Source organism: Eutrigla gurnardus (genome assembly GCF_963514095.1).
Source record: "Eutrigla gurnardus genome assembly, chromosome: 14".
Lineage (NCBI taxonomy): Eukaryota > Metazoa > Chordata > Actinopteri > Perciformes > Triglidae > Eutrigla > Eutrigla gurnardus.
Genome location: NC_139937.1, coordinates 2,517,329 through 2,540,589, shown reverse-complemented (window position 1 = coordinate 2,540,589; position 23,261 = coordinate 2,517,329). Strand labels below are relative to the sequence as shown.

Here is a 23,261-nt window from a genome sequence, read left to right as displayed (position 1 = left end):
AAGTGGGACTCTTCAGAGATAAGAGACGATACTTGAGACGCATTAGGGCAGAGGTAAGCAGTGTCACAACCTTGACAATGAGTGTGAGATTCCTTGTGACCCTGAGGATGAGATATCTGGAGTGCCTTCCCCTGCTATTATCATACCGACACCCCGGTTTAAGTCACAGTGATCTAGCTGAGATTCAAAGAGGAAGGATGAGAGGCTGCCAAAGCAAACTGGGATCATCTACCATTCCCTCTACAGCTTAAGATATATGGACACACATATTTTGGCAATATATCAGTAATATGAAGATGTCAAGGAAGCCCATTTACATTTACAAACTTGCAGCTATAGTAGTGGTAGTGCACAACTTGTCACACGCACTCTAAAGAACTATTAACAGCTAAATATACAACCAGGATAGTGTGTCATGTGGATTCAGTTTCTGCCCAATGAGAGTTAAAAGCATGTGTGAGTGTGTGAGGAGCTGCCACTCACTCTCCCAGTAGGCCCGGTGTTAGTCAGTTATTGGGACATCTCTGTCGTGATTGTCCCGTTGTCCTTGTGTGTGTGTGTGTGGGGGGGGGGGGGGGGGGGGGACTAGTGATCGGCCGACTCGCCTGGAGACAGCAGGGAAAGTGACGCACTGAGGTCAGGGGTGGGAAAGGAGAGGAGAGGGCAAAGGGGTCTGAGGATAAGCTTGGGGAAAGGGGGGGGGGGGCATAGTTGGCATTCAAGTGTAAGGTTTCCCAACCGCTGCACTGAAATGCGTTGCGATGAGCTCCGGCCTAATTATAGAGGCAAGGGTTTGGGGGAGGTGGACGTTTGGCCGAGAGGAGAGGAGTAACTGTGGAGGGTTGAAAGCTGCTGAATGTCACGTTTGAGGGCAGGCGGGTGTCAAATACGCACACAGAAAGGAAGCAAGTCTTTTTTGGGTTAATTCCTTTTAATGATGCAAAAGTGGTGCCACATACTGTACATACACATGAGCAGAAACAAGCATCTAGTTTGTAAAACAGCAGTCCTAGTAGAGAGACAAGGTGAGCATCCTTAAAAATAATGAAGAGTATTTACCGCTGTTGCAGATAAAGTGGCCGGAGACTGCAGAACAAACCGTTGTCATTCATACAATACAAACACATTGATTCAGTTTATGTACAAAGATGAGCTTAGTGAGTCCATACAATTCTCTGATATACAAAATGGTATATAATCACTTCTCGCAGTTGATTTTATTCAACATACATTCATACTGAAGCAGCACGAAAAATTGTAAAACACACAAGTAATAAATAATGACATGAAGCCCCTTGTCAATCAGATATTAACTGTAAAAAAGCTTAATAGTTCTTATTCCTAGAATATTACTCATTGACTTTTATATACATATGACAAGTAACTTCACTGAAAGAAATCTGGACTCCTCCATGCTGATGGCAGGATGAAAAACACAGTAGCTGTGTAAACATGATAATGTGGTGAGACATTATATATATAGAACTATAGAAGCCCATTTCCATCTGGAAAAAAAATTCCATGAAAGGTTCAGCATGTTAAAAAACTTGGATTTAGATATGAAAGACAGCTGGACGCCCACAAAAAGTGTAACTTCAGCTTTAGTCAGCTCATGAAACATGTTTTAGTTTTTAAAGGGGTTGGACAAACTTCCCATTTTGTTGTTCAATTCAATTAATTTTCTGATTCTTCTTTTTTTATACAAAAATATTCTCTTGGCAGAAATGGTTTTCAATATTAAACAGACTACAATACATTTTAAAGTATCTGAGCATTTTTCCGTGGAAGCAGACGTTCATGTGTGGATGTACGGCTGCAGGTGCTCCCGCCATCTATTTCCTACTTAAACACACTAAAAATCTACACTGCACATTCTGGAGGCCTTACTCATGTGTCGCTGACTTCTTTCATACATTTGATTAAGACCTTGTAAGCTTCTCCGACAAAAGTCACAGCCTTCAGGAAACAGACGTCTACCCTTACTCTCAAACAAGATGTCAAGAATACTGCGTATTTCATTATCATTCAAGGTGCTAGGTGGCGCTATTCTTGTGTGGCAAGCATTTCTGCCAGGGGCTAAAAGGAAGGGAGAGGATGACAAAGAGGAATCCTCCGAAAATAAGAATGGCTCCCGCCGAGCCGACACAGGCGACAGACCAGGACAGCTCGTGGTGTAAAGGCACGGAGTGGTCACTGGACAGCAAGGCCAGCACGGACTGGTGGAAGATCAGGATGGAGAGGAGGACCAGCACACCTGAACACACACACACACACATGAACACAATGAGACATGAAACACTTTGAAGATAACTCCACAACGTCCAAAACCAACTAGCAGCACAGTGAGGTCCCACCTGATAGGATGAAACAGAAGGAGGCGGGCTTGAGAAAGAAGGGCACTCCTTTGCTGAGGGACATGGCGATACAGATGGAGCCCATCACCATCATGGTCAGACTCAGAAGGGCCAAGATGGCTGCTGCTAAGTTCAGCTCTGTGATGGAAAGTATCAGTCATGTTATGCAGCAAGAAATGGTGTTGTGAAATCAGATATTACACCACCTCACAGAGTTTAATTCTACTGGTTTTATAGATTCTTCTTGATTATGAAAATACAAACATGTTGTGAATTGTGCCACTTCCCATGCTGGCTCTGTTTAACACAGATTGTGTTGGCATCGCAAAACCTGAACAGGTGCAACCCAAAAACAGGATCAACATTTCAACAACAGCTGGTGCCAGTTTGTGTTGTATTTTACACTCAGGCAAATATTATTATTGTTGTTGTTATTAATATTAATAAATTGTTAGTATGAATTCATGTTAATATTATTATTATTATTGTTGTTGTTATTAATATTAATAAATTGTTAGTATGAATTCATGTTAATATTATTATTATTATTGTTGTTGTTATTAATATTAATAAATTGTTAGTATTAATTAATGTTAATATTATTGTTATTATTGTTGTTGTTATTATTATTGGTGTTGTTGTTATTATTATTATATCAACTGAAACACAGCCAATATCCCATTACCAGCTGTAGGGATGGATTCTGTTGTTTGGATGAGAAAAAGACAAAGGTTTGGGGGGGGGGGGGCATCTACTTATTACAGTTTTTACATTAATTCATGTTTTTTTATTCATTATTCATGGCAGACATTGATTGGTGCAAGTTTGTGTGGATCTGATTTTCCAACAGAGCTTCAGAGACTTTAACCCTTTCTTGATGTGAATCGATCATCGCAGGGAAACATTTGGTTAAGTCAGTTGGCAACACACGCACACACACACACACACACACACACACACACACACACACACACACACACACGCTAACACGCTTTCAGTGACAAAGTAACATAGATATAATGTTCACCATGTGCATCATCTTAGTTTAGTATGTCAGTATTGATGACATAAGCACTAAACACAAAGTAAAGATGGGACTGTCATGACGTTTGCAGGTATTACAAGTGTTGACTTCTCTGATGCTGATTAAGGGAAGTGTTCACTGTTCTTAATGAGGGAAATCCTTCCAACAGTTCAAAGATATCACGCCCCAAACCACATGTCAACCTCGTGGTGGAAAGATTATTATTATTATTATTATTATTATTATTATTATTATTATTATCGTTTGGGCTGTTCAAATGATGGGCAATGCTATCATACAGCTACGCTGCCAGTGTGGCTGCGTCCCACTATCCACGTGGTGACATCATGTTTGCTTATGTTCTGGGTTTAGTACACAAACATCACACCTTCTGATTGTGATCCGTTGTCATAGCTCTATGTTAAATGTTTGTGCTGACTTGAGTATCACGTCTTAGCCAGCTGATCCTCAAATTCCACTCAAACCGGGGCCACTTGGATATGAAGGTAAACACATTAATCAGTCTGATAGCTTATGGTTTGCTTTGGGAAATGGGTGGCAGCAGAAGCTAATGGGCTGAAACATGCAAAAACCAGCACCGCGGTCCTCCAAACACCCAACGTCTTTATTGATGGTAGCCACGGTCCGACTGCCAGCGTGCATCTGCATGTGTGACAGAAATGGCAGGGAGTGTGACGTCTCACTCTTGTTCGTCGTCTTCTTGAAGATGACTGCATTCTCCCCAGAGGTGAAGAATTTGAAGTAGGTGCAGTTGGTTTCTGTGGATAAATAAAAAAGGTCATACAAAGAGATCACACACACACACACACACACACACACACACACACACACACACACATGGATGGCTGCTGGTCTTCTGTTATGTGCCTCCTATGCATCTATGCATTCTGTCCTTCCAGGCATCATTCCTATTTATATCCAAGTGTCGAGCATTAGCTGGAATACTCAGAGACACACACCGCTACACACACACACACACACACACACACACACACACACACACACACACACACACACACACACACACTGCCCAGCACTGCACATATGGTGCCGCCAGAGAGGGTGAAAGACAGCAAAATACTGAGGGTGGATGGCAGAGAGAAGGGGCAGATGGAGGATAGAAAGGGAGAGGCGTGGCTGCAGAAGAAGAAGAAGAAGGAGTGAGGGGAAGGGGATATGTGGGGTGAGCGAATGATGAAGGGGGATGCAGGAAATATGGATAGAGACTCACAGGATGAGGCGGGGGGGGGGGGGGGGGAGTGAGTTCGGGGCAGATGGAAGGGGTGGTGAGTGAAGGGGAAAAGAGAGGGGAGCCACAGATGGAGAAGGAGGTGAGGGAAGCAGGAGATGTCAAGAGGGGGAGGAAACACAGAGGGGTTGGTTAATACTGCATTAGACATACCCTCTCCCTCAGTCCCTGTCTGTCCCTCTCCCTCGTTTCCCCCTCTCTATATTTAGACAAAAACTGTGAAGTAGTCAGATTCCACTTGGCTTCACAAGCGCATAGTGATGACTTTCACCCACTGAATATTATGTGGTCCAAGATGACCACATGCTTGTGCAGACACACACACAAGCACACACAAGCACACACACATGCTTCCACGTTTCTTTCACACACAAATGTGTTTGTGTCTGAGAACATTTGCAAACATTTTTAATGAAGCCGACATACCATTTGTCAGCTTACTGATTATTTAACACATTATGCTATCACAGTCAACTGTTTTTCAGTTTTTTTCTGCTCTCGCTACCCCTGCTGAGGCTATAATTATTGAGCTGTCACGTCCCTCTCCAGCAGGCAGCTGAAGATGGATAGCTGGTCTTGAGATGACAGGCGCGGCATCAGCGGGACCACACTCCGCTCGGGACGGCAGCCAAAGGCATGTAAACAGCGATGTGAAACAGAGAGGCGGAGATGGCAAAAAAACAGTTGTTTTCCTCCAAACATGACAAGCCCTCGACCATCTGCGACAGGCGGCGTGGGCCAACAGTGTTAGGACGCGTGAGGAAGATGTCAGAAGCATACTGGCTGCTCTCCTACACCAACTCTCACACACACACACACACACACACATATATGCTGGCAGCTGGAGATGCAGGACGTTTTGACAGGTCAGATGAATTAGCCCTTGACGAACGAACAGAAACAACAATGCGATGCCACATCATTCAAGGTGATGCGTGTGAATGGTATTTGTGCATAGCAAGCGGATTCCTGGAGATAGGCGGTGATTCTAAGAGCAGCACCTTGGAAAGCCTGCTTCTCCTATCTCTGTCTCACTTCTCCCAATACCTGTCTCTCTCCATCACCAGTCTTGCTTTGTCAGACAGAAGTAGGTCATCGCTGAGATAATCAACGCGCTCTGGAGAATCTAACCATGGTCAAGTTGAACCAAGTGCTTTTAGAAAGGAGTTCTCACAACACTAAACGTGGATGTTTACCTGCGGTCTGCCCCTTATCACCTATCTGTGCGAGGGGAAGAACTCCAAATCAATGCTTCATAACACTGACAATGCCGGGACAAAGATGATACTGTACAATGCTACATGTATCTGGGTGCTGCTTTATGTCGTTACAATGGCATCAGCATCGAGAACAGCTTCTCTGTGGTCCTGCTCTGCATCTGAGCAACGCATTTCTTTAATGATTCAATTTGCACATTATCTGTAGGATGACCCAGATACATATGTATGCAGGCAGCTTCACATAGACTGCTATCCTCTCTCTATCCCTCTGCAAGGTTAAAGGGGATGCACATACATACGGGGAGAAACTGCGTTGAAATGTTTAGTAACAATCACTTTGCAGGGGATCGCTCATGGGTTGAAATGACTTTTTATTCAAATGTAAAAGTGTTGGCATGGTTTTCCTCAGTCCCTTATGGGCTGAGATAAAAGACCTACCGACGTAGGCATATTCCCAGAGGGCATACATTATATTAGTTATGCATGCGCCCTCTGTTTTCACATCAGTGGCGATGGCAAAGAAAAAATGTAGCGATTAATTGCACACATTTTTTCCCTCAATGATGTCAACGACTTTCCACCCCTCTGAAACATCCTTTCACCCTTTTCTATGAATTCCCTTTCATAGCGATGCTCAAACTGCACCGTGGAGGCAGCCTCGAGGTGGACTTGCATGGCTGGGCAATCCGGTTTGCAGAGAAGCAGACATGAGCAGACAGTCGGAGAAACAAAACAGACACATGCCCCGCAGAAAGCTCACCTGCTCACCTCCTAGATGGCACAGACAGACGGACAGATGAACACAAACCCACACGGACACACTCCAGCCAGAGGTCTCACCTCCAGGTAGTTCAGCGGGGCCACAGCTCGTCCTCTCTGGGTCGATGTCAGCCACCCATAGGGTGCGGACGCAGCCCTTCCACAAGCCATAATGGGCCATCTGGCAGGTCTGGTTGCCGCTGAAATTCTTTGGTTGGGCCAGCTCCACCCAATACTCCGTCCCCATGCCCAACACTGTCAGGGTGACGCCAATGATAGACACGAAGAAGGCCAGCTTGATCTTTCCCTCCTGGCTGTCACTCATCTTGTGGATCCTCCTCTGTCCCCTCACACCTTTCCCCCCACCCAAACCCCCACCTTGGACGGCCCCTGCCACCCCGATGCGACCGTCCTCATCCTGCTGCACAAAGAAGTTGGACCACATACTGATCTCAAGGCCGGGCCCGGGGAAGAGCCGAGGAAAGAACGGGGAATATTAGAGGAGGGAATAATAGATGAAAAAGAAGGGAGGATGGTTTAAAGTAAAACGGGGAGAGGTTAAGTGTGAAGACAGTGCAGGATTGTACGTTTTGTATATAATATATAAAAAAGAGAGGAGACACAGCTATCAACTATCCTGTGATGGATGGGTAAACTGAACAAAAGCAGGCTGGCTGAACAAAGGATCAGGGGAAAATAAGTGGGCAGAAAAATATGAACAGAGCTACAATGACGTTTTGGGGGGATGAAGTAAGGAAGTGATAAGATGGGGGAGACGGCAGTAAGAACCAGGAGAGCCAGTGTCTGTTTTCCATCCAGTTCCCTGAAATAGAGAGATGACACAGAAAGATGAAAGACATGCAGCATATGCTGCACAAGAGCAAAATCCTTTCAGCACCAGGACAATATTTAATTTTCAAAAGCTTTATCAGCATCTACAATATTCCCTTCCTAAAAGCCATATAACATGTTCTCAGCCGACAGTAGATAAGCCATATGGCTTTTCCCTGAAAGGCAGATTTCGCCTCAGATGAGGAAACCATTGGGGCTGGATGGGGCCGGTGGAGTCGGGCGGTGCGGTTCAAGGTGATAGATAAAACCACAGCACCAGCCCGGACCACCCATCTTATACTTTCCCCAGATGAGTTGACAACAGATCCCTTCCCCGAACAGGTCCACTCCCTCTGGCTTAGACAGATCCCTTTGATCTGAGGGGATAACGGGGTTGCCACAAATACCTCCCGTCCTGCATTACGTGTACCAGCAGAAAGAATCTGACGAGTCTGCGAGTGTGTCTGTGTGTGTTTCAGCGTACGACACATTCACCATGACGGGGTCCAGGCTTATGCAGTTGTTTCTGCTATTCCAAACTGTCTGCCTTTGGAGCTCTTTAAACAACGTGAGTGACAGCCACAATGGTGTCGCCGTGCTGCGTGGGAGCATGAGAGGTGATAATTCATGGCTGACCTCTCTGTCGGAGAGGGGGGGGGGGGGGGGGTGCAGTAATTAACTCTGCTGTGGTGTCCAACAGGTCCTCATAGTGGAGGCAAGAGGCCTGGCCAGTTAAAGGCAGCAGCAGCAGGTCACACACAGTTGGTGGATCACTTAATTCAGAGGTTTGCACTGACAGCATCAGGGGTTTTATATAGGCAATGCACTACATGAAGCCACTGTGCAAGAGCAGGATGCAATGTGCTCATTTCAATTTAAGTGTGTTGCAGTGTATTCATTCTGAGTATTATTATCAAAATAGCATATATTAACCGAAAAAAAAATTAAAATGATGGTGAGTGATTTTAATTCATCATGTGGACTTTAAATGAATATAATGTGTTCTATTCGATTCAACTGTATGATATATTTATATTATTTGAAGGTTGCAGCCTTTAAATCATTAGAACAATATTTGTAAGGCTTCTGGTATGACTGATACATTATGATACAGCAGAAGTGTGTCAGATCATATATAAAATGATCAAACTAATGTTCTCCATATGTGTAAAACCCAAAACTAACCACAGCCAATAGCTTGAGTCGTGCTTGAAAAAGCCAACTCTATACTTGATAGGATAAACTCATTTTTCTGAGGAAGATCATGTGATACAATTGAAAGCTCCAGAACATATAACATGGATCTTATGGTGAGTTTGTTTTAGCAGCTGAGTTTGATTTTAATCACAACTTGCTAAGAGACAGAAACGTACAGAACAGTAACACGATAAGATCATATCATCATGATATTATTCTGCCAAAAGTCAATAAACGATTCTATCACTCTATCACCTGATCCCGCCTCACAGCAAGCACTGTAACGTGATATAATCTCCTCATATTAAGAGCTAATCTTACAAAAATTAAACGTCTCTAATGATCCAAAGGTTTGGAATAGCAGCCGTGTATTTGAAAAGGCCTCCAGCATTAACTGCAATAAAGAATATGAAGACTGCAGCTGCTGACAGCCAAGTTAGTAGTCACAGAGTCACAAACCTTGATCACATTACATCCATATTAACCACGGCCTGATTGGAGGGGTCAGAGCCCGCCGGCCACTCTGCTGGAGGACAACACACGCTCACTTTCTACTAAAGCATTGACTGAAGCAGCGTATATACGTGCATGTCTTTGGGGCTGATGATACAACAGAAACTATGGTGGACTGACTCCTGTCCTGCAGCAGCTGAGCAGATGAAGCTTATACATGCAGGGCCATTTCACAGGAGGGAAACCAGGATCTCTCCAGCGTTTCACCAAAGACAGCCACCTGTGTGACACGCGGCTGAGAAAGCAGCCGCTGGCTCAAGCATTGGGGGAAAAGAAGAAGAAGTCTGACCTGTTTTGGTGTGTGTTGTTCAGTTCAAGAGGAAGAGACGCTTGAAACTTAATAGAGGGGGAGAGTGGTGATGGGAGAGTTAGTGAGAGAGAAAGAGAGAGAGGGGGGGAGAGGGAGGTACATGTGGGTTATGGAAAGTGAGTGTAACAGGGGAGGGGGCTGCAGCCTGGTTGGTTAACACTGTTGATGATTAAATGTGTTCGTTTGCACTGCTTTTTTTTCCGCCTGGACGGCACCTGCATTCTCACCAGCACCCATTCACATGCATGCATGTTTGGATCTTAAATCAATGCACTGGAGTGGAGCAGGGTGGTCCTGTCACATGACGACAGCCACGCCAGCATGATTAAAAACATGTCTGTATCAGTATATGCCCTGCTGTGTGTGTGTGTGTGTGTGTGTGTGTGTGTGTGTGTGTGTGTGTGTGTGTGTGTGTGTGTCTATTTTAGACAGCCACCTGTTAATGACATTAAGTAAGGGTGAAGGAGGAGCCTGTGTTTATACGAGAGGGGCCTGGATAGCATTTTACAGCAACACAGTATCCTGTGAGCTCGGTGCAAACCTGACGCAGAGACGGAGAGATGGAAAGAGCAGCAGAGAGCGACAACATGTGTGCGTGAGAGGACAGAAGGATGGGAAAAGGAGGTGAAAGGTGGATAAAAAAGTAAAGAAACGATTATGTGTGCAGTATGGGCTACACTGGTTCAGAATGAAGTGGTTTAGAGAAGAAAATGAGAAAGTGCAGCCCCATTTCATTCCTCACTGAGCAAGGTCCAGAGAGATTTCAGGGACTCAGCCTGGTCTTGTGGAAAGCTTTACTCGTGGCCCAGCCCCTCTTGGCTCCTCCACAGTTTAGGTTACATACGTGGCACAGCAAGAGGGAGGCCAACCCCAGCGGCCAGCCACACACAGGGAGGGCAGGAGGGGGGGTGATGCAAACTGAGAGTGAGTCGGGGGCCGGAGACAGAACACTGGAGAGAATCGGAGAAAAGGGACAAAACAGGCTGTAGGCAGTGACAGGAAAATAAACACCTACAATGTCCAGAACAGTCAAGTTGCTGTTCTTTTTTAGGAGCGATTGTTGTTGAAGCTGCAGCTCAGTGTGCAGACGGACTTTCTCAGAGACGTTGGGTCATGACAGCCATGACTAATGGATTCATCCAGAGTAAAGCTGTCTGTTTTAAAGCACATATGTGTGTCTATTCTTTAAAATGACTTTGCCTCGATTAATGCAGCCGCCGTCTCCTCCTCCATCATGTGAGATTGATAGAAACTGTCCACTGGCAGTCTGAGGCCATCAATAATCTACAGTATGCTGAAGTGAACAGTCTTGTCTCCACATCACTCAAGTGGCCCTGTCAGCAGGACCGCTTTACGCTCGAACACACCCAACTGCACACACACGTGTGCTCACGCATGCAGCCATGCACACTGACCGCACAGTACAGCTGCAGCCGTTTCTTATCTGACGCTGCAAAGTCATCACGGCTGAGAAATGTTGCCCGATGAAAGCATATTCTCTGATTATTATTTTTTTTGTGTCAACAAATCCATGAGCAAACCAAACCGTTTAATTGATCCGCTGTGCATTGTTGTCTGAATACGTCAATCAATCATCAATGACCTACATGGACAACGCGGGCGCTGTAGTTCATTTGTAGTCAAACCACAAATACGATTCTTTAAGTGTAAATACATAGCTGAAAATAATCCCCAATAAACATGCTATTCAACATTTGCAAAAAAGAAAGACAAAAAGAACTATAATGCCCAAATGTTTATGTAAATAAAACATGTTTTTTAAAATGAAAAGGTATTCGTGATCTGTATTTAAATATGAACCTCTTCAGGAGAAACAAGCTGATGGGCAGAGAAAGTCTGCAGAAGTCAAAAGTACTGACCATTCATGGGATTCGTTAACGAAACACGGAATATAAATATGTGTCTGTTCTGTTCAAGTGTCCTCGTAAGTGTGACCGCGAGCCAACCTTCACAATACAAGGACCCTGAAACGCATGCAGCTAAATGGGATTCAGCCATCATCCATTGCACTACACCTGCTCCTCCGACCATGACATGTCAGAATGTCTTTGTAAAAAAGCCCTTTTCATAATATTCAACCTGAAGTCTCTCTGTTTCCGAGTTTGAGGAGTTGTTTCTGTCAGATTCTTTTCCGTGGGATGCTCAGAGTGTTTCAGCTCCCATAGGCTGAATGTAAACGGCCGTATACACAGAGTACCGCATCCATCGCGTTGCACTCTCCCACTGCTGCAGTGTTCTATCTCTCTGAATGAGGATCAATGGGGAGGCTCTGCCCAGAATGACAATGACCATACAGTTTGGCATTCACCACTAGAGGGAGACAATCCATCTGCTATCTTCACTGCAGCATCAGGCCTTGAGAGGGCCCATAATAACCTTTAACAGACTAATGTTGGGCAACCGGGTCCGGTTTTACGTGTTTCCTCTGGTGGATTTGTTTTCCCCGGCCAGAAGAGCTTCATCTGCACCCTCTGGGAACAGGAAGCATCGAGCGTTGCTTCAGCGGCTCCGCTGCTGGCTCTTGTGCAGCGATGCAGATGGAGATGGGCAGCTGACACAGGACATTATTTCATGACCGATTGGTTGCTCTCCTGTAACCGTTTTGCAGTTACAGTGCCAGGGGGACATAGCGCTGCATGTATTGCTCCTGACCAAGATGTGGACTGATTATTTAAAAAGACACGACAAACAGCACCAACTCAACAAAGAGCAACTATTCATAAGCAAATCATGATTGTATAACATGATTATGGAGTAAACATGAGTTTGAATTTAGTTCATTTGCACAAGTTAAAATCCAACTAATGGCATACAAATAGCAATGATGAATAATGAGCAGGGAGAGGAAAATAAGACCAAAGGAGCATATTGATTAGCTCACCCTAAATGATTTGTATGACTTGAGGAAGATATCATTTTGGCCAAAGGAGATAATGGGTTACATAAAGGAGGACGCTTCTATCTGATTCAATCTTAACTTCTGCTTGTAAGATGTTTGGGAAGATGATCAGATGGCTGTCTAGTGGAGAAGAAGTCAATATGTGAATTTCACTCATAAATGACACGTGTTGCTTCCATGTTTTCTTCTAGAAGAATAGAAGAAGCTTTATGCAGCCCCTTGGGGAAATGATTGCATGTATTAAATTATTAATTCCTTCAGCTGTAACCCCGGTGGTGTGAAACAGACTTGCAGAAAAATAGCATGATTATAGAAACATATCAAGGCAGTAAGAAGGCTTGTTTCACTATCACTCACAGCATAATTAAAAGGATCAGTATGGGCAGTGATATTAAATGCCGTTTCATTTACGCATTCACACTGTAGGTCTGTTGGTGCCAGCTGATCGCCAACATTATACGTTACCATGGCGACCTACCCCGCGAGACGTGAACCACCGTTGTTTGGACATTACCCTCCTCACCTGTAGGTGTCCCAGTGAGTCTTTGTATGATCAGGTGTGTAGAAGAAGGGCGGAGTAGGAGAGACGTGAGTGTTATGATGGACATGTACGCTGCTTCCCTTGACCCTCCCACCAATACAACACGGGTTCAAACGGGCTGCTGCACATCTGGACATATGTTATGGCATAAGTCACCGTGGAGATGTATCCTGAGCTATAATTCCTGCTTATATTATGTCAAAAAGTCATGAAAAAGAGTATAGTATGTTTAAAAAATAGTATAGTACATCTAAAGCCATAGTATGTTTAAAATGCTTAGTATAGTATGTCGAAAAGGGCATGAAATAAGCCATATTATAGTATCTAGAAAAAGTCATAATACAGTATATTGAAAAAAAAAAAAGTCACTAAAAACGAATAGTATAGAACGCCAATAAAAAAAATATTTTCTTTCCCGGGCTTCACTGTGAATTACTTTCGTATCTTTCAACACACTATGACTTTTTTGGCTCACCATACATTTTTCCAAGAGTATGCGACATAACAGGTAATTACTTTCTTAAATACAAACACTATGGGCTCTTTTTCTTATTTTATAGTATCTATAACCTGTCTGCCCCATTTACCTAGCAGAGGAAATTATTAAAATCAAATGTCATACTTTTTCATTCTGCATATAGGAATATGAGAAATAAGGAAGCCAATGGGTTACAAGATTTGAGAGGGTTGTATTCACAAAAAGATCAAATATAATAGTACTTTTGTACTGTTATATTACATTTTGCAGTATAACTACAAAATAGTTGAGTAAACTTTTGTAATTGTGAGATAGCACCGTCGTTCTGACAGTTACATTAACAATGAGCGTTGATAAGATACGCCATCAAATGGCTGAACCTAATCAACATAATTAACTGGATTTTATCACTTGCTGGTGAAATCAAATGTGCTGGAGCCAGGTGGGTGGATGTGGGCTCACGTGAGGAAACAAAGGATAAAAAAGACATCATGTAAATTCAGTTTTTAATCAACATTTGAAAACAATTTGGACAAATGAAAGACTGTTTTTGCTTTTCATAAACTAAATGTGGTTTTAAGGTTTTTAAATTGTTTAAGAAATCACATTTTTTTTCCAGAGAGAAAAAAAGAGAAAGAAATTAAATGACACGGTGACACTGAGAACGCAGATTTCAGAAAGTAGGGAGTAACATCTCATAAGTTATCACTGACACAGACTCTCTTCAGCGACGTCATAAGCAACACAAACGAAAGCATAGTCTCAGCCCCGTACAGTGTGAACATGTGGTCCGGAGAGCATCAAGGGCAGAAGATGAGGGAGATGAGAGGAACGCAGACTTCTATGTACATACAGACACCCTTCAGTCCAGTGAAAATACCCAAATAGTAACACCATGAAAGCCAAACACTTAGATGTCAGATTGTTTGTTGAAATTTAGTTAGCTTCATGATTACATTGATTAATTTGTCTCTGGAGAGCTATTACAGCATTAGTTTGGATGAATTAGTGTACACAAGCCATCCGCAATTTTGTCATGCTGGAAGTTGTTTTGAGTTCCCCGTGTGGTACAACATGAGTCATGGTTATTAGTCACATGTTTATTTGGTCTTATCAAAGAGGTGAGACGTTGCACAAAAAGTAAAACAGGGTCCAACACATCTTACACCCCAAGTCTGCTGGGAAACGATGAAAACTAGTGATGCAAAGCTAACAGACAAGATAGTGACATCTATTAACGTACAGACATCGTTGATCGAGGGGGCAAGCCGAATTCATTTCTTTAGCGAATTGACATGTAGTAACATTAAGGCTGTTTGGTAAGGAAGAGATAAATCCCCTATTAAAGACCTTAGAGAATCTGTTTGCCTCTCCCCATCTTTCTTTGTTTATTTCCCCTTGAATATAGTCAGTACTGAACTGCTGAGACAAAACAACCTACTTGTTAAAAGCTATGCACAAAAGATGGACTTGCAAAAAGTAACCAAAGAAACTCTTTTTGCAGCTCATTGTTATTCTGCGGCCTGAATATAAGGTGATATTACAGCTCAAATCAGTGAAGCTACGCACAGTATTGGAACAAATACAGTTGACATTCAGATAGAGTCCAATTAGACAGCATATTCTCTAACAATCATCCTGAGGGGGGCAGTAGTCTGATAAAAATGAAGGAACATGAAGAAATGGCCTCCAAACAGAAAAGAAAAAGTGTGGACTCTCCTCTCGCCCTTCTAAAGATGGCTGCAAAACGGAAGTCGATGTTACAGCTACTGTATATCTAGATTAGATAGTCAAACAAAAATGCCCTCATCTTCCTCACCATTGCCCTCTCGCAAATGTTTCTCCTGTTTTCTCCATCACAACAGTCCAGTTAGTTCCCTCCTGCAACGTCTTCCTAATGTACTTCAAACAGACAGCCTCCATTTAAATACAAACCTTAAAGTGTGGCACCCCCCTCCCACCCAAAATGACATCCCTGTCTCACAAAGTATAAAAAATGTTGACCCCCAACCTGGACCTATTATTACACACATTTCTCAAAAATCTTTGACTCCCCCATCCCACCCAGCTACACCCATACCACCCAAATCTAGCCCCCTCACTTATGGACTGAACATAAACCCTCCCCATTCAAATAGCTGTTTTAACTGCTGGACATTTCATGTAGATCTCAAATGATTAATTGGATATCACCAAACCATTTGTCAAATGATTAATACTCTCAGATCTACCTGAAATGTTGCTCTGCCAAATCAATCAGGGGGCTGATTTGGATAGTGGGCAATACATGTTCCCTCCCTCCCCCCGCCCCTCTTCTCTTCATGCCTCCTCTACCAGAAGTCCCGGCGGTGATAAGCGTCTGGATCGCAGTATTTGGTCACCACCACCCTGTTGGCAAACTTCCTTCCTGTCAGCCCCTGCATGGCCTTCTGGGAGTCAAAAACGGACATGAACTCCACAAAGATCTACAAAAGAGTGGAAAAACAACATTAGAGCGATGACTACGTGTACATCATGATCTCACCCAAGACAGATCAAATTATGTATAATCGGATTAAATCCAACAGTGCCTACCTTGCCGGTCCCGGGCACCTCCAGACCATCCACAGGCCGGGGTATCTCAATGCTCTTAACTTGGCCATACTTGCTGCACTCGTCCCTGACATCCTCCACAATCTCCTCATATTCTTCATCATCCAGCAGCTCCTCTGGCGCCACCATGTTCATCAGACACAGGACCTCAGTGGGCAGGCCACCCATTTGAGTCACTGAGCTGTTCAGACCCGGCACCTGCAGCGTCACTGGGGTCTGATTTATACTCGTCTAAAATGAGAGACAGAATGGTTAGAGCAGGGTCAAAGGCATACATTACATAATGTGCTCTAGGTAGAATGACTCGCTGCAAGGCATCTTCAATGTGGACTCATTGGCCAAAACAGAGGTGAAAAAGAAAACGTCTCTTACTATTTATTCTCATTTAATGAGAGAGACTGCTGGCACTTTTAAGATTCCCCTAACTGTATTGGTTCACATAAATTACAAAACATTTGAATTTTGAATTTAAATGGACTAATTTTTCCAAAACAACGGTTAATAACGGATGCTATATCCAGGTATTCATGCTGCTTTGAATATATTATTGAATATGCAAAATATTATTTCCGACTACTGCAGACATTTACTGTACAGGGGAAGTTTCACTTGTGGGGCATTCTGTCTAATCAATCACTTTGTGACCTCACCTCAGCTCTGACAATCAGAGAACCAATCTGATATCTGAATCATTAGGAGGGACGGACTTTGCATATGGGTCGACTTTAAGAGCCTGTATCCTGAATCGTTGGTCATTCTGGTGAATCAATGTTATGTGGGTGAGGTCAGAAAGGGACTGATCATGGTGCATTAGTAGGCAGCGTGCCTGAGTGTGGCAGATACATTTAACAGCTCTAAAAGAGCATCCGGCCTCCCACCACCCTGCCGTCATCTGTCCAGCCTTTGGACACTCACCAGAGTGGCGTTCTTGGATCCCACACTGGCTCTCTGCACCAGGAGCTTCTTGTCTCCCAGCTGCATGCCGTTCAGCCCAGCAATAGCCTGTAAAGATATCAAAGTTTCAAATTATTCTTTCAAAAAAAACCATGCAACAGTGGAAGTTTAAAAATGCAATGTAGTAGTATTTGGACAGTGTTTATTACAACTGCCTGGCCATCAAAAAGGGGAATAATATCCTGGATAACCGAATTTAGACATTTCTTTTTCTATAGCATTGCTTACCTGGTCATTGAGGTTGACATCAACATATTCACAAAAGGCATATCCTTTAGATAAGCCTGTAGCACTGTCCTTCACCAAGTTGAAGGCCTTCAGGGGGCCAAATGACGTCAAGAGCTCCTTCACCTGAATCACATTAGACAAAATGCCCACTGATTCCAGGCTTTTCCATCATATGAAATCAAACAGCTCAACATTGAGTATTGGCATTAAAGGCAGGCTCTTCTCTCATTGTTTCTCCTTCAAAATGTTCACTTTAACTAATATTTGAAGTGTATGTGTGTACGGTTTCATAAAACAAGGTATGAATCAACAAAGAGGATGGTGTGTAAGGTAATGTGGGAGCATTCACATTTCTTTTTTTTTGCATTGGAACATACATGTGTTGTTCTATGCATATGTGGTACATAAGCTGTAGCCTGGTTTGGAGGCAAAGAAATACATGCAGAAATAGTGACCTGGTCATCATTCAGGTAGTTGGGCAGGCCACCAATGAAGAGCTTGTGAGCAGAGTCCGGCACCACTGTGGAGACAACACCTGAAGCACACGCGAAGACAACCGTATGAAACACGAACAGAACATCACAGAGAGCAAGCTCCTGTGAAGAGTGTATTAATAATTACTCATGAATTATGCCACAAGTACTTAGGGTTAAAAACCATTAATTGGCTGTGTACCAGGCACATAGACACTGGGGTTCTCGCTCATGCCGGGCAGTGGCTGGTAATCGTGGGGACGACGAATCTTAAGACTCTGGCCTTGAAAGATAATACCATCAAAGGCCATTGCCTGTGTTGTTTCGTCCACTGAACGGAACTACAAACAAACAAAATTAGAGGTCATTAAATCGATAGATATATCATGGGATAACATGACATACTTACAAGAATATTATCTCACCTCAAGGAAGGCAAAATTCTTATCCTGATTGATCTGTACTGCAAGGACAGGGTTTCCAGGGGCCTGAGTTAGACCACCCAAACGCATCTGGGCATTGAAGAAGTCCATCATGGACTCCTATACAGAAGAGAGGGAGGGAATTAATGAACAGACTTATTTTAACCCTCTGAGACCGGGCGACAGTGTATTCAAGATTTAGATATATTGTTAACCTGAATCTCGCCCTAAATACGCTCTGTTCACACCCATGGGTGAAGTAATTAATTAAAAAAAAAAAGTATTCCCGCGGCCCTCACCTCTGTGATACCAAAGGGTATGTTGCCCACATAGAGCCTGCGGGCCTGCCGGGTCATCTGGCTGCCCACTACAGGTACCGGGGTGGGAGTAACAGCCAGGCCGTCTGGAGTCATGGTTGGGAGGAGGGCTGTGGCTGGGATCTGACCAGCAGCTAGAGAGCAAAGACAGGAAATATTCAACAATCAAATTCTCCAAACCAATAGCTTCATGTGCACATGACTCATGTGCTGCAGTAAGATGTGCAACTTTTCACTAACTACTGTAGTAAAGAAATGGGGAAAAATAAGAATAACCTTTTTTTGTGAAGACTATTAAACATATCAGTATATATGAAAAGAAAACTGGAATTGTTACCTTGCATGGCTTTGTACTGCATGGGAGTGATGTGTTCAAAACCAGGTGGGGGGACATCCCAGTACTTCTTCACCTTGTTCTTCTTCTTCTCACGGTGTGGTGAGCGGCTGTTGGGGGAATAGACAGTGAAATAAAAGTAGAAAACTCAACATGCAAAAGATATCTCGGCAGTAAACTACTAGATCCGATGATGGGTCATGTCTCAAACAATTTACTGCAAGACGTTTTTGCCATTACTGCTTCCATCAAACGAGGGCTGTGCCTCCTTCCATCTCAAGATGATTCAATACACATCTCGATAAATGGTCAGCCAAACAATACAAATATGATCGTTAACCTTGTAAGGATTTGTTCAGATTCAGTTGAACAAATAGTATGCTCATAATGTGTTGTATAATTCCTATACTAATTAGCAGATTATTGGCAATGGTTGTAATTAATGATAACCTTAAACTTCTATTTTTTCCCTTACATCTGTTGTGATGATGTGGACTAACAAATTAGTGACACAGTGTCCCACACTTTCAAACCAATAACCAATCTTGCTCCCTAGCTAGGCCCCACTAGTGCTGCCTGCTGGCATGCGTGACTGTCTCCCCTCTGTATGCAGCGAAGAGGTGGGGCCAGGTCTCGCTGCCGACTGTCTCAAGACAGGACGTCTCTCCACTCGTACACACAGACAACACGTGACACGTTCTGAATGTATCCGTTTATGATTGATGTATCAATGTTTGCCACATTAACATCAATCACTTGCGTTTTGTATTGATGTACCCCTATCTAAGACTCTTGTATCAATTTCTGAGTTGTATCTGTCAATCTTTACACCCCTGATCAAAACCCTGTACACGTGGTGATAAAGGGACAGAAAATCTCATCCAGGAATATTTTTCCATAATGAGTCGATACTACAAAGAATCGGAGACAGATTATTAAATTGCAGTTCCTGCAATAATGCACAAACCAGCTTTGTGTTAGTTTGCTTTATTACCTTCCAGCATTGTCCTGGGGGAAGCTGGCTGGTGAGCTGAAATGACATTGGAAGGGTTTCACATTTCTCTGAAATCAATCATGACATTCACCAATATTTCCACTTCAAAAGATTTGAGCCTGCATGTCTATGACCCTCACCAAATACAAAAAGCTATCATAAGCCTTTGGGAATGTGTGCATTTTTAAGGCACAGAAAGCCAAGAAGTAGAGCGTTGAGAAGCATTACAAAAGGCCATGGTCACTCAGGAGAAGCCAGGCCTCAAACAATTAAAAATCTGCCTTCGAAATTCTAATCCATTTGACCAACACCGGATGTCCTGAGAAGCATATTTTTTTTGTAAAGCGATCTCTCTCTCTCAACACTGCTAATTATCTCCAAAAAGACGTGGTGTTATGTGTCCAAAAGTGAGCATGTTTCCCTGACAACAGACAGGCTTGTCACATCAGTAGGTGCTTATCTCCGGTTTTGGCAGTGTTCTGGGAATAACGTGCATTGTATGAGAAGGTTCCCACAGCCACGAAACTAAACAGATTATGTCAAACGATGCGCCTCTGGGTCATCGTGAGACAAACAAGAACTGCATGGCTGCATGTACCAGAGACATCTGGTGTAATTAGACACCTGTGAATATTCAAATAATCCAAAATTACACAGCAATTCTAGTTCTATTAATACCTGTCTGTGTGAATTACTATTCTAAGGATGGATGTGAAATTCGTATTAAAACCTTTTCTTTCTATATTCTGTGCTGAAACATCAATATTATAAAAGAGATTGCAGCAGCTGTTGCTTTGTGTATTAGCAAATAGTATGTCTCTCATAAGCTTGAGGAAAAATGACTAATGTCATTAGCACCTGTGACAAAGGTAGTGGTGCATTGGAGACTGACGAGCTTGTCTAAAGCCAGTCCAAATAAAATTGCTGTGATCTACAGCTACACTTTACAGTCAAAACCGCCAAGCTTTATGTGTTTGCACTCTTGCCAGAAATGGTATTTACAAATGTTATTAAGTTAAGATCAACCCCCAAGATTTTGAATGGGTGATGGGAGCGGATCAGAAGGTCGGGACAAAAATGTGTTTGAATTAGCAGCCACCTACAATACAGTAGACGACTGTATAGATCCAAGGTGACGGTGTGGAGAAGACATGTTGGTGCCTGGTGTGGCAAAAAAGATCTCTGTGTGCACACTCAGAGCAACGTTGAACTCCAAAAAGCGTGTGCATGCTGATGTACATCTGTACAACTAACTGCAAAACAACCTTGAAATAAAATAAATTGTTAGTCAAAAGATGTTTTTTCAGGGGGCATATGCTTTAAAGATTTGGCTTTTACCCAGTGGTAATTACATGAACTGCAAGGCCAGGCGGGAGGAATACATGTTTAAGTGATGGTAGCGTTCATCACTTTTTGGTCCGGGTGTGGTTATATGACAAGGTACTCACCTGCGTCTGTGTCTGCGGTCCTTACTGTCCCCACGGCGGTCCCTGCTGCGTCTATCCCTGTCTCTGCTCCTCCTTTTCCTTTCTCTGCTGCGGCTGCGGGAGGAAGACCGGCGGTGGTGGCGGTTCTCTTTGTCCCTTTCAGCTGCAAGAATAGACCACTTATTAACTTATAGAATGGCATATGAAATTGAATACACAGCTAGTCAGTTAAGAAATTAAATTGACATTGACATTTCAAAATGTTTGGCAATACTTGATTTGGGATGGACATCAGAGAGCATGAAGTTGTCCAACATTACCTTAGTTCATATGGTGGTACTGAAGTTTGTATATGGTAGCGATTTGATAAGAATACAGCTTCCATGGTAGGGATAGGCTGAAATGCTCCCAATTGATTCTGTTTAAATACAAAACTAAACCCAAAGATGACTAGTTTGAACGTTTGGTATCCATGTGTCGCACTGTTTAATTTGGTCAGCTCATAGACTAACGTGGCCTCATAACTAGGAGCAGTGTATTGAGTGTAATGTAAATCTGGGTTAAACAGAGCTTAATGTGGGATACGGGTCATGGCTATGGTTAGTGGCGTTATTGCCAAGTTGGGAGAAAATGGAAGGAAATTGATAACGTTACATAACACTAGAAATGTGTATTGGACGCAACAGCTGCAAAGAATGAATGCTAGCTGCCCCAGTAATTTTGTCAGCTGGCAACGGCAGGAGTACCACCATGATATAGACTGGCCCTACCACAAAGAAACAATGCAAGTTAGCTTTAAATAGCTACGCCAGTTATCGATATATACGGATGCTACCACAGAAAGACGTTTTTTGAAATGAGCCATGATTGTTTCGATAGAATCGAGCAATAGTAAAACTACATTACATGCGAAACTGTTAAAGAGCGTGGGCTAATAATATTGTCTACCGTGTTCCAGTAAATAGACGTAGCCACGGTTAGCTAAAAAACGACGGCGGTCATTTAAACGTGCGACCGCCGTTTTCAATTTGTTGTGAAATTGTGTAAATTACCTTGTTTGTTTTCAGAGAGCTGCCTCTCGAATTCGTCGAAGTCCGACATCCCGGTGGGTTGAAGGCTGCTACGCGTTCAGCGAGTGCGTTCTTCAGTTGGCGGTGGCTAGCTTAAGCTAGCAACAAAGTGAACCACAATTTTAAAAGCAAGCGCCTCGCCGATGTAGCTCAAGTGAGTTCGCTTCAACCAGCAGCCTACTTAACGAGAAGTACGAAAATCGTTCACCAGCACACACATAAGCGGTGTGGTAATATTTTTTACAGCGTAACAGACAGAGTCATTGAGAAAGGAAACGTGCTCGCATGAGTTAGCCTGCTAATGTTAGCTTACTAGCAGTAGCAAAGTCCAGAAGAATAAGGCCTGCTCTTCCAGACACTAGTGTGAACGATCGGGAGCTAGCTAGTTAGCTAGTACGAAAGACGAATGAATGAGCCTCTTCTCCAAGCGAAAAACAAATCCCAGACGATCATCGATACACACGGCGCAGTTACTTGACTATATAAGTCAAATGTATACGCCTGTAAACGCTCGAAAGCTTGCGAAAACAATAAAGATTTCGGTATGCCCGCTTTTTTGCTCCGTCTCCCAGGTACACCGTGACACCGGAAGTTGATGAGTCCCAGGTTTCCGGTAAGTGAAAAAGACGCTTCCTGCAAGGACGCACGCAAAATATGTATACTTTCTACGTTTGCTCCATCCTTATTCTTTTCACAGCAAAATGATGGCTCATTTATATCTTCTAAAACCATATTGTTTAAGGTGGGATCAGTGTGTTATTTTGCAGGTCACCAGTTTCGAGATTTGAGCAAATATCTGTTCCATAAAAATCATATTCAGTGTTCCCCCCCTATGGACCAAATTGTTTTTTTAATTAAGAAACTGAAATGACAAAATAGCACTCAAGGGAAAGCTTACTGCATAATGTAGCGAAAAAGAGAACATAAATCCATTTCTCACATAACTGTATGCGTAATTGGCGTGGTTTTCTACATGTTCTTTCTTATATTGCCCACTATTGTTTTTACTAATGTTATGAATAGTGAGTTGATT

At 43.2% G+C, this 23,261-nt stretch overlaps 2 protein-coding genes across 6 annotated transcripts; both read right to left on the bottom strand.

Moving 5' to 3' along the window:
* Window positions 1-924: 924 nt before the first annotated feature.
* Window positions 925-7,354, bottom strand: cacng6b (calcium channel, voltage-dependent, gamma subunit 6b). Its single transcript, XM_084027516.1, has 4 exons — window positions 6,709-7,354; window positions 4,083-4,157; window positions 2,355-2,492; window positions 925-2,254 (listed from the first exon to the last, which is right to left on the bottom strand). The coding sequence occupies exons 1-4, from the start codon at window positions 7,070-7,072 to the stop codon at window positions 2,034-2,036; spliced, it is 798 nt and encodes a 265-aa protein (XP_083883642.1). The 5' UTR covers window positions 7,073-7,354; the 3' UTR covers window positions 925-2,033.
* A 6,555-nt stretch (window positions 7,355-13,909) lies between these two features.
* Window positions 13,910-22,820, bottom strand: u2af2a (U2 small nuclear RNA auxiliary factor 2a). 5 transcript variants are annotated; one of them, XM_084027485.1, is made up of 12 exons: window positions 22,211-22,820; window positions 21,180-21,321; window positions 19,732-19,767; window positions 18,741-18,847; window positions 18,386-18,537; window positions 18,090-18,206; window positions 17,849-18,005; window positions 17,647-17,726; window positions 17,192-17,314; window positions 16,925-17,011; window positions 15,992-16,240; window positions 13,910-15,882 (listed from the first exon to the last, which is right to left on the bottom strand). In XM_084027485.1, the coding sequence occupies exons 1-12, from the start codon at window positions 22,257-22,259 to the stop codon at window positions 15,748-15,750; spliced, it is 1,434 nt and encodes a 477-aa protein (XP_083883611.1). In that variant the 5' UTR covers window positions 22,260-22,820; the 3' UTR covers window positions 13,910-15,747. The 5 variants fall into 5 exon arrangements, with proteins under 5 accessions (XP_083883611.1, XP_083883612.1, XP_083883613.1 ...); XM_084027486.1 differs by having other exon boundaries at window positions 17,867-18,005; XM_084027487.1 differs by lacking the exon at window positions 19,732-19,767 and having other exon boundaries at window positions 17,867-18,005; window positions 21,180-21,345.
* Window positions 22,821-23,261: the final 441 nt, after the last annotated feature.

Coding starts and splice junctions, on each gene's coding strand:
- cacng6b (XM_084027516.1), bottom strand. CDS start 7,072: ATGTGGTCCAACTTCTTTGTGCAGCAGGATGAGGACGGTCGCATCGGG. Junction 4,158..6,708: donor CCCCGCTGAACTACCTGGAG/GTGAGACCTCTG, acceptor ATTTATCCACAG/AAACCAACTGCACCTACTTC. Junction 2,493..4,082: donor CAAGAAGACGACGAACAAGA/GTGAGACGTCAC, acceptor TTTCCATCACAG/AGCTGAACTTAGCAGCAGCC.
- u2af2a (XM_084027485.1), bottom strand. CDS start 22,259: ATGTCGGACTTCGACGAATTCGAGAGGCAGCTCTCTGAAAACAAACAA. Junction 21,322..22,210: donor GCTCTCTGAAAACAAACAAG/GTAATTTACACA, acceptor CTATTCTTGCAG/CTGAAAGGGACAAAGAGAAC. Junction 16,241..16,924: donor GATCCAAGAACGCCACTCTG/GTGAGTGTCCAA, acceptor CTCTCATTTTAG/ACGAGTATAAATCAGACCCC.